This window comes from Mauremys reevesii, linkage group 2 (genome assembly GCF_016161935.1).
Source record: "Mauremys reevesii isolate NIE-2019 linkage group 2, ASM1616193v1, whole genome shotgun sequence".
Classification (NCBI taxonomy): Eukaryota; Metazoa; Chordata; order Testudines; family Geoemydidae; genus Mauremys; species Mauremys reevesii.
In genome coordinates, this window is record NC_052624.1 from 112,576,259 (window position 1) to 112,588,706 (window position 12,448).

The window sequence follows — 12,448 nt, forward strand, 5'->3', positions numbered from 1 at the left end:
AGAAATCATGTACAGTTTATAACACACACTCCCTCCCCCAATGGATGTATTCCAATCCAAAACTGCAGGAGGTGCTTTAATCTAGACACATTTCGGCAATGGATATCCAAGAACCATTTATTTAGGAGATTTAGTTCTCTATAATTTTCAGCTCTTCCAGATTGAACAATTTGCAAAATTCACCTGTTTCAACTGTCTATGGTAGGTATTTCTAGAGCACTCTTCATTATAGTATCTAAATGCTCAATCAGCCAGGCTGACTTTAAACAATATTGGCAACTCATGTGAGTTTGTCAGGATCATTCATGTGAGTAAGGGCTACTCACATGAGAAAGTGTTTCCTGATGTATGCTAGAGTTAATTTAGAACCATTAGAAATTGTAAGGCACTCCAGTTGGGGGATGGGGGTTGGGGTCGCAAAGGTACCTAGGCACCTAAATCCCAGTTTTAGGCTCCCCTGCGATTCTCAAAACTCTCGCCAAACCCTGTAGGTGCTTAAAGTCATTTGTTGTCAAAATTTCACATTAAAAGTTCCCTCAGTGCTCAAGTTCCTGCCTTTGGGCATGCACACTGCTGCCTCCCTCTAGGTGTCCGGGCACTTTTCTCCCATCTAAGCCCCAGAGCAATTCACAAATTGCAGAAGACAGGATTTTGCTTGCCTAACTTGCATGCAGCACCTGATCTGATGTGTGCGCTCAAAGGCTGTGTACTGGATCGGGTCCTGTTCCAAAACTGGCGGGAGGAGATGGTGACAGCAGTGACCACCTTGTAACTTTTAGCCCAGGGATTAGAGCACGTGCCTGGGATGTGGACCCATGTTCAATTCTCCCCCCATCCCCACCAGATGGGGGAGAAAGGATCTGAACAGAAGTCTCCTGTCTCTCAGGCAAGTGCTCTATTCACTGGGCTTAAAGTTCTAAGGTGGGTAACACCACCACCTCCTCTTTTGGCCATTTGCATGGAGCTAGGCAGGCACCTAAGGGTACCTCTACGCTGCATTTTAGAACTTGCAGCAATGAATCTCAGCGCCTGGGGACACAGACTCGGGCTTGCGGTGCTGCACTAAAAACAGCTGGATAGACGTTTGGGACTGAGCTCTGAAGCTGGGGCAGGGGGTTGGGCTTCAGAGCCTGAGTGCCAGCCCAAGCTGCAGCAGCTACACTGCTATTTTTAGTGCTGGCGCCCAAACCCTGCGAGCCCCAGTCTGAAGACGCGGGCTCTGGGGCGCTCTGTCATGAATTTTAAAAAGTAACGTAAACGTATCCATACTCATTCTCAAAAGAAATACCCTAGGTGCCCAAACCACCTGACTCCCATTCATGAATTGCTAGGAGAAATAGGCACCTCCTTGCGGCCCAGACTTAGGTGCCTGTCTCCATGAGAGGGGCGGGGCATAGGACACACTCTTGTCCTCAGCATCTCCCATTGGGGCTAGCTTAGGTGGCTTCTCACCCAGTGTGCTGGCCTTTGTGAAAAGCGGTGTTGCTCCTGAGATTGTCTAGGTGCCTAAAAGTTATGCACCGTGACACTCAGTGTTGCAGCACCTAAGTCCTTTGTGAATCTGGGCTTCAGGTCCCAGTGCTGAGTGTGTTATAGATGGATATCTAGATAGCATTGTGCCCAGTCTAGTCTTTAGGACAGAATGAGATCTTCTCCAATAACTGAATGGTATTAAAGCATACAAAAAGATCCCCTTTTAAATTCCCTGGACATGAGGGAAGCTTCCCAATTCATTGGAAGGTATAAAAAGATCAGGCAAGATCACTATTTTCCCATTGCCTCGGAAGACTGAAATAAACAATCTTTTTCACTTCACATGTTTGTTTTCCTTCTTATTAAACAAATTATCTTCTTCCTTCCTTTAAACTAACGGGACCCAAACAAATCATGTACGGATAAACAAACAGATCTTCCCCTCATAATACAATCCGAGCAAGCAACCAATAAGTAAATGTTGGTTTTCTTTTCAAAGAAAAAATAAACAGATTATTATGAACTGTTCTCTGATTTTTGCCTGATGTAGAATAGTTTTTCAGATAGTTTGTGTTGATACAATAGAGTATTTATAAAAATACAGCACAATTGTGCTTCTCCCAGTTTATCCATCGAATAATAAGGGAATGCACATATCAAATGATCAGGTTCTATAATACTTTCTCAGGCAAAGCTCCTGTCAAAAGAAGATCAAATTTTTCAGTTTTCCAGGTTTCTTTCTCCTCCTTTTTCTATTTCTCCCTCTTTCCCTTTTTTCCATTTTGACACTGAAAATGAAAGGGAGGGGGCGCGGGAGGGAATAAAATAAGCAGAAAGAAGGTAAAATAAGTTTGAGTTTGAAAACCAAAAAAATCCTTGGTTTTAGTTTTTTTTTTCTTCGAAAAAAATCAGACATTTTTGAAAAAATGCCTCATGAATATATTAATTTTTTTATAACCCCCCACCCATCAATGAAAGGCCATCCTTTGTCCTAATCTTTACAAGGGTCCGCCTCCTTTTATGTTGTTATTCCTAGTATGAGAACAGGGTAACTAACAGAGAAAATGTGGGGGCCTATATGAGCTGGAGACAGTTTGATCCCTGAAATCCTCTGCTGGAGCCCACAGAATTAGGACATCAGCCTCTCTTTCTCCTGCAACAGCTAACGTATAAGGTGGCAGCCCTAGCAGTAAAGGACCTGTATGAAGTTTAGGGTTATAGCTCCCACTCCAGGCTCCCCTGCATTACTCCCTCAAGTGTAATGCTCGAGAACATGGGGAGCAAGGGCAGGTCCCCTTCCTCTGGGCTTAGTGATGGCTCCCAAGCAGATTAACAGAGTATGAGTGAAAACTGCCAGTTAGTTGAGTGGCGGGACTGGCAAGAGCGAAGAGGCTTGCTTTTCATCCAGGTACTGGAACACAGCCCAAAACCACTACTCAGCTGAATAGCAGGACATATGAGTCAAAGACAATCTGGTGCTGCTGAGTACCAGCTACAGGCAGAAGAACATGTCATGGTTCCCTTGTGCCTGCACTCACAAGACAATGAGCACGCTGGGAGAGTCGTTTGGAAGGGCAGTGCTACAAAACCCTCTTGCCCAACTTCCCCAACTAAGCTTCCCTGACGAATCAGCCACATTGTAAGTAGCACACTGGTATTTGCTCCTTTCACACAAGTAGAACCCAGGAGAGCAGACAAACAAGCTTTTCATGTGCAGGCCGGATATCTGGCAAACTGAGGATGTGGGCCAAAGGGAATGGTACAGCATATGATCAAGGATGAAGAGAGGAGCGGGAGAAACAGGAAAGGAGCAACTTCTCGTGTGTCACTGGACTGAGAAAGATCCGACCTGGTATTAAAGTTGTCTCACCCATCCAACCCTAAACACACACACAATCAACAAAGCTATCGCTTTCCTCTACAAAGGGAAAGAAACTCAGATCTCAGCCTGAGGAAGTATCATTCAAATTGGCCACCCTGCTATGGCCCAGAGCTTTCAAAAGGGTCTGAGACATCAGTAAACAACTGCCACTTTCATACTAATAGTGTCTAGTAACGAGCACTAAAGTAATCTTTTCCTCTTTCACCAGGCCTTGAGCAGGAAATAGCACTATGTGCAAAATGCAGCCTGAAAGAATCTGAGTCCAGGACACCGTCTTCTAGAGCAGAAAATCACCACAGCAAATTTCTTCCTTATCTACCAGCATCCCTCAACCTACTAACTGAGCAATATGGACAAAGTAAATATCAAGGACTGACACATCCATGCAGGGGGAACGTCTGCAAGCTGAGCACAAGCAACAGGTTCCTGGATGGAGTCACTTCTGAAGGTCAGAGTCTGGCCCAAAGAGTTAGTCTTCCAGTGTTTGTAAAGCCCATTAGACATGAATAACATTAAATACTCTAGGTTTCAGAGTGGTAGCCGTGTTAGTCTGTGTCGACAAAAACAACGAGGAGTCCTTGTGGCACCTTAGAGACTAACACATTTATTTGGGCATAAGCTTTTGTGAGCTAGAACCCACTTCATCAGATGCATAGAATGGAAAATACAGGAGCAGGTATAAATACATGAAAAGATGTGAGTTGCCTTACCAAGTGTGAGGTCAGTCTAATGAGACAATTCAATTGACAGCAGGATACCAAGGGAGGAAAAATAACTTTTGAAGTGGTAATGAGAGTGGCTCATTTCAGACAGTTGACAGGAAGGTGTGAGTAACAGTAGGGGAAAATTAGTATGGGGAAATTAGGTTTAGGTTTTGTAATGACCCAACCACTCTCAGTCTTTATTCAGGTCTAATATGATGTTGTCAAGTTTGCAAATTAATTCCAGTTCTGCAGTTTCATGTTGGAGTCTGTTTTCAAAAAAAATTTTATTGAAGAATTTCCACTTTTAGGTCTGTTATTGAGTGACCAGGGAGATTGAAGTGTTCTCCTACTAGGTTTTGAATGTTGCGATTCCTGATGTCAATTTGTGTCCATTTACTCTTTTGTGTAGAGACTGTCCAATTTGGCCAATGTACATGGCAGAGGAGCATTGCTGGCACATGATGGCATATGTCACATTGGTAGATGTGCAGGTGAACGAGCCCCTGGTGGTGTGGCTGATGTGGTTAGGTCCTATGATGGTGTCCCTTGAATAGATATGTGGACAGAGTTGGCACCAGGGTTTGTTCCAGGATTTGGTTCCTGGGTTGGTGTTTTTGTTGTGTGGTGTGTAGTTGCTGGTGAGTATTTGCTTCAGGTTGGAGGGCTGTCTGTAAGCGAGGACTGGCCTGTCCCCCAAGGTCTGTGAGAGTGAGGGATCATCCTTCAGGATAGGTTGTAGATCTTTGATAAATACTAATTTCACCCTACTGTTACTCACACCTTCCTGTCAACTGTCTGAAATGAGCCACTCTCATTACCACTTCAAAAATTATTTTTCCTCCCTTGGTATCCTGCTGTCAATTGAATTGTCTCATTAGACTGACCTCACACTTGGTAAGGCAACTCACATCTTTTCATGTATTTATACCTGCTCCTATATTTTCCACTCCATGCATCTGATGAAGTGGGTTCGAGCCCATGAAAACTTGTGCCCAAATAAATGTGTTAGTCTCTAAGGTGCCACAAGGACTACTCATTAAATAGTCTAACTGCTACAGTGGACTGAGAGCCAGGTTATTACATCCCACCTATCCTCTGTAATGTATGTTTCGTTTTACTATCCTAGCATAAACAGAATGATATCTTGGTTTTTTTCTGCAAATCAGGTGGGGACACAGGCGACACATTTCCATTAATCTTTACAGAGATAGAGTTCTAAATGATTAACATATACATCCCACCTGGAGGCACAATGGTGATTTTCCTAGATGACTTGAAGGGTTCTCTGTTTTCTAGAAAACTAGAGGTAGTATGCATTGCAAAGGGGATGAGGAATAGAATAACTTGCTCCTTTGTCAGTAACAGCACATACAGCATACAATGCTTTTCAACTTTACAAACACAAATTAATCCTTACAACACCCTGGTATGGTGAGAAAGTAATAAAATCCTGACTTTTCCATCCTAGGCAATAGGAAAAATCACAGCTGTGGCTCCAGGTGAGGGGCCTACATTACGCATTCACAACAAAAATGATTCTCTTTTCAGATCATCTCCTTACTTAAAAAACAGTGGGCTATTTAATCAATCATTTATTGTCAGGGTTGGGATTTTCTTTTGTGGTTAATATTGGTTACACAGGTTCATTAGGAAAGAGTAAAGCAACACCATGTGAAATTGGATGTGTTTTTCAAGCCATTATTGTTCATTTCCCAACTGCTTTTAATGTTACTTTGACACAATTATGGCATACTGAGAGGGCTTCAACAGACACTATGGGAATTTATTAAAGTGAAACAGGTTTAGAAAGCGGAAATAGACAGACAGAAACCTATTTGCTTCTGTTCTAAAGTAACATCTGAGGATATATGGTTCAGACAAAGATGGCTATTATGGAATATAACAGTGGGGCAAAAGTTTGTATAAGATATAAGAAGAAAACACGAATAATGTTCAATTAATGTGAATCCCAAACCATAGGGTAGTATTTGTTAAGATATGCTTTTCAAAATGAGAGGACGACAGCCAAAATACAAAGAAATGCAGGAGCAAGCAATGGGAAAAACATTAAACCTCTTGAGCCCTGAGCTGCTACCGCAACAATTATTTACTTAAAAGTATCCAGCCTTCTATATTGCAGTACTCTCTCCTTAACCGTTGTATATGAGCACTCAGGACCACAGAATCATGACTGATGACGGCCAAGTGGTTAAAGAAGTAGGGAGAAATAGTTCATTATAGTGAGAGTAACCATGACCACTATAGTTAAAAGTTGCAGAATAGAAATGCTTTTATGCCCCGTCTGCCTTTCCCCACTCCCTAGCTCCCAGTCACTTTTGGTTTTTAGGCTGCTTCAAAGTGAACATTTTTGGAAAGTCTGAGCAAAAACATTTCCAGTGTTTTGCAGTACGTGGAAAATGAAAATAAAAAAGCTTTTCCCATTGTAAAAATGACCTATTTTTGAACACTGGTAGCACTGAAATGACACGGGTAAAAAGCTGAAATTTGGCATGGAAATAGTGTTGTTTGAGAAGAACCTTTCTAAGTTCTGGTGAAAACTGCTGTATATTTTTCCTTGTTATGACACACTGAAATCACGTTATCTGGATGTACAATAAATTTTACACAGATTATCTTGCTAAACTTGAATGCATGGCTAAGGAAGGCTGAACTGCACAGATATGCGCAGTGAAGGAAGATGCAGTGAATGAGGAAGGGGTTTCACATCCCCTACGTATCTGTGTACCAAAAATTGACCAGCTTGTAATATGTGTGGAACTGTCTTCTCCTGTAAAACTCTTAAGGTGTGTGGAATAGGACATTCCGGTCGGTGGTTTCTTACACAACAGTCAAATGTTGAGGAATTTCTGACCATAACAGTCATTTCCTGATGTTCAAGTGCTTGCCATGTCACCGTAGCATTCGATTAACATTAATTTTGATGGATTTTAAAGTTGGCTTAACTCATAATCAGTGTAATATGCAACTATAAGTCTTTGAAAACATTTTACAAGGAAATCCTGATCACCAGGCCCATTCTGCTTATCCCGACAGTAAAAATTGACCTGAAATCAGTGTTTCCCAAACTTTTGAAAGATGGACCTTCCCTTCACGAAAATTAAATCAACCCTGCCATGTGTTGCTAAAGGCCTCCCCATTTCTCTGCCCTGTGTTAGCGCCATACTGAGATTTCTGCAGGGGAGTGAGAGGCCAGGTCCACACAGGGCCTCTCAGGAAGGTAATGACACGTTCACTTGCATAACCTCCCCACCCTCATCAGTGGTTCCTCATGTCCTGACAATAGAGCAGCACCATTTCAGCCACTATATGCCCCTTTCCACAATGGCTGCACCATCCTCTGGATCAGTCATGCTGATGCAGACTCCCCATACGTTGAAAGAAGGGATGTGCCCTGAACATCCTGCTAGGAGAGGGTCAGAATTAGGCACACAGCGAAGGAGGCCCAACAAGGCATTTCCAAACAGCAAAATGTTAGTGCTTTTAAATGTAATTTTAAATTTATTTTTCTGTCCAGACACATCTGATTAGCTGAGTGGAAATGTTCATGTATCACAATTAAACTACAAGTGGAATGCTGGAGACTGATACCCAAAACCACAAGCCACGCATCAGACCAGCCTGGTATATGCAGAACGATCCTTCTGCCATCCCAGAGCTGTCCCTTGGGTAGAACGAATCGGGGCAACTGCTCCTGGCCCCACGGACTGGTGAAGTCGGTCCCAAAAGAGATGAATCCATCACTTCTTCCCCACGCCCCTTCCCCACCCCAGGGACAGCCCTGCATCATCCAATACATAGCCCTCTGTGTACACATTACACACAGAGAGCACATACCACCATCTTTTCTCTGGTTAAATGTCTGCTATATTCAGCAAGTATAGTTCACACATGTCAGAGCAGATGTGTAAGCAGCAATTTGATGCTTTGTCTATTGTAAGAAAATTACTGTCAATAAGGTAAGATTGTGGAATTTAAGATTAGTTTCCGCTTGAAACAATATCAGCCCCTTTGTCCCAACTCACACCTTGACATTAGGGTGATCAGATGACACTAGGTACTTTTCCAGTGTGATTACAAATGATGCTATAAGAGCACCTGTGCACTGGTTCATAATAGGAAACAAAATTAATAGAAAACGTATATAATTATAGAAAACTGAAAACTTAGAGGCTTGTGTGGCAAACTCAAGTATTACTTCTAGCAAATTTAGAAAGGGTCCAGCCAGCATGTTTTGAGATATCAAAAGGTGCAGCTTCATGAGGAACTAGGGGTACATGTACAACTCTCTGAGAGAAGACAACAGGCCACATACACAGACAACAGTAAACATTCATCATAGGACATCTAGAACGTACACACTATGGGAAACACAAAAAAGGTAAGTGACATTATTTACTCGGTAATAGGATCTGTGATTAACTCAAAATATCTGATTCTAAGAATTCACCCTTCTTTGGGAACGGGACTTACATGTCTGAGAAAACAGTGGCTGACAGGCAATGGGAAGTCTCTGCAGTGTTCCAGCTCTTTTAGAAAATACTGGCAATGGAAATCATAGAGCTTCTCCAGGTTCCCAAAGATAATATTCCGCTTCCCTCGCAAATCCTGAGGTAAATCGATTCTTTCCATTTCTGGAAAATAGTTGTCGATGATATATCCTAAGGATCTAACATATTCCCTTTCTGTTGTGATCATTTCATCCATTATATGTTGCACTTTGCTGCTGGAAGACACAGAACAGCTGTTTTGAACACTGACAAATTATGACAATGGGTAATCACTGAATACTGAGTGACTGTCTTTGCTATTTGCATTATTTGGCTAATTTTTACCTGTCCTTTGAGGAAATCACGCTGTTGCACTGGTGGCTAAGTTGTTTACCATTATAGTAACAGATCTTTCACGTTTTTTTTGCTCGTCTCGAGCAAATTTTGCCCACAGTTACAATGGTGGAATCTCACTGACTTCAGTGGAGTTACATGGGCATACCAGAGGACAGGATTTGGTCTACAACAGTCTACAGCAGCTGTAATGTAACAGCTAAGCAGCCAGAAAAGAAAGAAAGAATTTTGAGCTCTGGAAAGACTTTTCATTGTATTAAAGAACTTTCTATTGCATTTGCAAAAGTGTCATGACCTTTTCTATTCCTGCATTCTGTTTGGAAACAGAGCAACATTCCTGGGATGATAAACTAACATATAGCTAAATTCTCATGAGTTTCCCCAAACAATATATCCTCTGATACAATATGAGCTCCCATTGAGAAAGCATGTTCAGTTCTGATTAAAATATGTGACCAGTTCTAGAATTACATTAAGATTTGCATGCAGCAAAAACAGATTATGAAAAACAAGGCAAACTGAGGAAGCAATCAGTTTGGAAGAAAAAATTTCTGATTAACATTAAACATTTGACAACATAGAAGCAAACAATTTCTTTAAGGAAAAAAGGTGTATTCTCATTCATAGACTGAGAAATAAAAGTATAGAAAATGTTGGTTTTGGTGAGATTTCATTAACTAGTATACTTTATTTGCAAGGAATTGAAGCTATCTGAACTTTTGATAATACAATATGGAACAAGTTTGACTTCATAATAATTAAGTTTTTTCTTTTTCATATTAACATTCCTACAATAATTTAATAAACAACTTAAAAAATAGTAAAAACATTTTTGGATGGTTAACAATGACAGGAACAGATTTTAATCTTTACTTCTAACATAACAAATCAAACAAAAACCAGCCACTACAGTAGAGTAGTCATGATGGGAAATGCTGCTGAATAAACTTGATTTAATGAGGTGGACATAGCTGATGACAATACAGAGAACTTTTTGATTTATTAAATCATTTTAACGGCATCTGAGGTTACATACTAACAATTCCATCAGCTGGGGGGACATAACTATTTATATTATGAATTTTTTTCCCTTATGAAATTGGCTAGCTCTTAAACCTTCATCAGAGGCCAGCTAGAATAACTTCAGTCAGGATTTCCTGTCCAAAAAGGGAAATGCATCTTACAGTAGCTCTTTAGTGTCAAGATTAGAGGTGAGCTTGAATCTTAAACCCTAGATCTAAACATCCTTGAACTTGGGGTTTTGAATCCAAATCCAGATTTGTGGCTGAATTCTATGGCCAATAACTTGGATCAAACACCAAAACGAAATCCCAGATCTGGACAACCACAAGCTTTAAGTGAGGTGGGATAAAAATCTGGATTTGGAGCTCAGTGTTGTACTCCAGGCCAGGGATCTCAAAGCACTACACTGTGACCTCTTTTCTCCCATTTCTCACCAGAGGGAGCAAGGAGGTCAAAAAGTGTTTTGCAAATATTGAGTAAGCTGCACAACAACTTTGTGAAAGAAGCGTTAGTTTGCCCATCTTTAGAGCTGGATGAAAAACGGGACATTTTAATGACAGTTTTTGTGGGGAAAAAATTAGTTCATTTTTCATCAAAATTCAAATTTTCATTAAAAATTCTGTTGAAAGCTTCACATTTTGCAATGTTCAAACCAGCTCCACCTAGGAGTAATTAGAGTCACAAAGCATTTAAGGGACAGGCTGTGGCTGGCCTCTGTAGAAGCAGCATTGTCAACTCTCAAGATTTTTACCTTGACTTCCTGTGATATTTGGTGTTTTTCTTAAAGCTCCAACACCTGGAGTCGGGTGAACATATGAGAATCTTGAGGTTTTTTAATAAATACATTTCTAGCTCTCATGGCTGCAGAGAAAAGCTAGAAAACATGACCCCCAAAAGCTTAACAAATGCAAGAAGGTAAATAATAGACCCCACATTTTAAAAACGTCATGATTTGTAAGCCAAGCTAATGTATTTTGGGGCTTGACTCATGGTTTTTGAATGGTTGGGATTGGAACTACTGCATGGATGCCTAGCAGACTTCCCATGGCTACACACTGAGTCAGTGGAGAGCTCGGACTAGAACCTAAGACCTTGATTCCCCACTAATTTATACCAGTGTAAATAAGTGAAACTCATGTAAATGACAGGAAAATCAGACCTCATGAGTCCATACGCAGCCTCACTCTTGAATCACTACATTGTGCTACGCCTCATGGAAAAATCCTATATAATTTAATAGAAAAATTAAATTACACTTCCAATAGAATTCTATAGGATAATTAAAAATTAAAAAAAAAAACTTACAAAAAGTATGCCAGTATTTATTAACTGTGATAGGTTTTAAGATAACCAATAAGAATCTATAAAATTTTGTTCCTATTAAATTCTAAAGGACTTTTCCATAAGGAAGACCAGATTTTAACTCATGGCATTCCGGAGTTGAAAATCATAAGCAAAACTTTATCTTTTTATGCTTTAATAACTACATAATCCAATACAAATGCATTTAAAAAAAAACTTAGCAGATGTAATCCTGCAAATACTCAGCCATGTGAATAAAAGTTACTGATCTGATAAGTGGCATTGATTGCAGTGGTTCTACTAGACTAACCTTTTTCACATTTGTTAGCAGGATTGGGTGCAGTTTTTGTAAACTCCCATTAAACCACTGAGCCTGGTGAAATACTATAAACGTCTGTGATCCCATGACTTGGTCCAGAATAATTAGATAATCAAATTACGGAATTATGTCTGAACATAAGTACCCACATTTGCATGGATTTAAGTGTCTGCAGGATTGGGGCTTAAATGGGGAAAAAGATGCTGTTAACCTGAACAAATTTGCACTGGAGGACTATATCCTCCATAGTCCGAAAATAAAGACTCCTAATTTTATAAGAAGGCATTATGGAAAAGTGGAGTCATTCCAAAGTTTACTCATTTCATAAAAAAGAAGTCAAATAAAACCACAAACTACTTTGATTGTATTGGATTTTTTTTTGTAACTACTAAAAAGTCAACATACATATGTTTTAAAAGAGGAAAGTACATAATTCAGTTTGGACAGCTTGTTTTGACCCATTTAAAAGCAGCTTTTACAGATTAAAAAAATGGAAACTGAACAGACTTTTAAAAACACCAATTTCTATGCAAGAAAGATCACACAGGATGCCCATTCTTCCTCTGTTGCACAAATTGATGGTAACATTACTATTCAGCAACACAATTAAGCATGTGCTTAACTTCCAGATCATTAAGTCAATGGGATTTAACCATCTGCTTAAGTTTTTTGCTGAATAAGGATGGTTTGCTGAACTGGAGCCCCTGAAAGCTATAATACACAGATACTATAAACAAAATGTATGATTATGAACTACTATGGGACACATTCTGATATTCTTACTCAAATTGAATATCAGCTTACTCCATGAGTAATCCCACTGGCTTCAATGGGATTGCTTGCAGAGTATGGTGTTACTCACTGTGTGTAAGGGTATCAGGCC

At 40.3% G+C, this 12,448-nt stretch overlaps 1 protein-coding gene across 10 annotated transcripts in view; it reads right to left on the minus strand.

The window, feature by feature from the left end:
- The window catches only part of PLEKHG4B (pleckstrin homology and RhoGEF domain containing G4B), a 203,262-nt gene that overhangs the window by 22,641 nt on the left and 168,173 nt on the right, over window positions 1–12,448 (minus strand). For 9 of the 10 annotated variants that reach the window (XM_039525803.1, XM_039525800.1, XM_039525794.1 and 6 more), the window contains one exon: window positions 8,551–8,803. In XM_039525803.1, the coding sequence (XP_039381737.1) occupies window positions 8,551–8,803 (253 nt within the window). The remainder of the gene's footprint in view (window positions 1–8,550; window positions 8,804–12,448) is intronic. The other variant, XM_039525799.1, reaches the window with a different exon arrangement.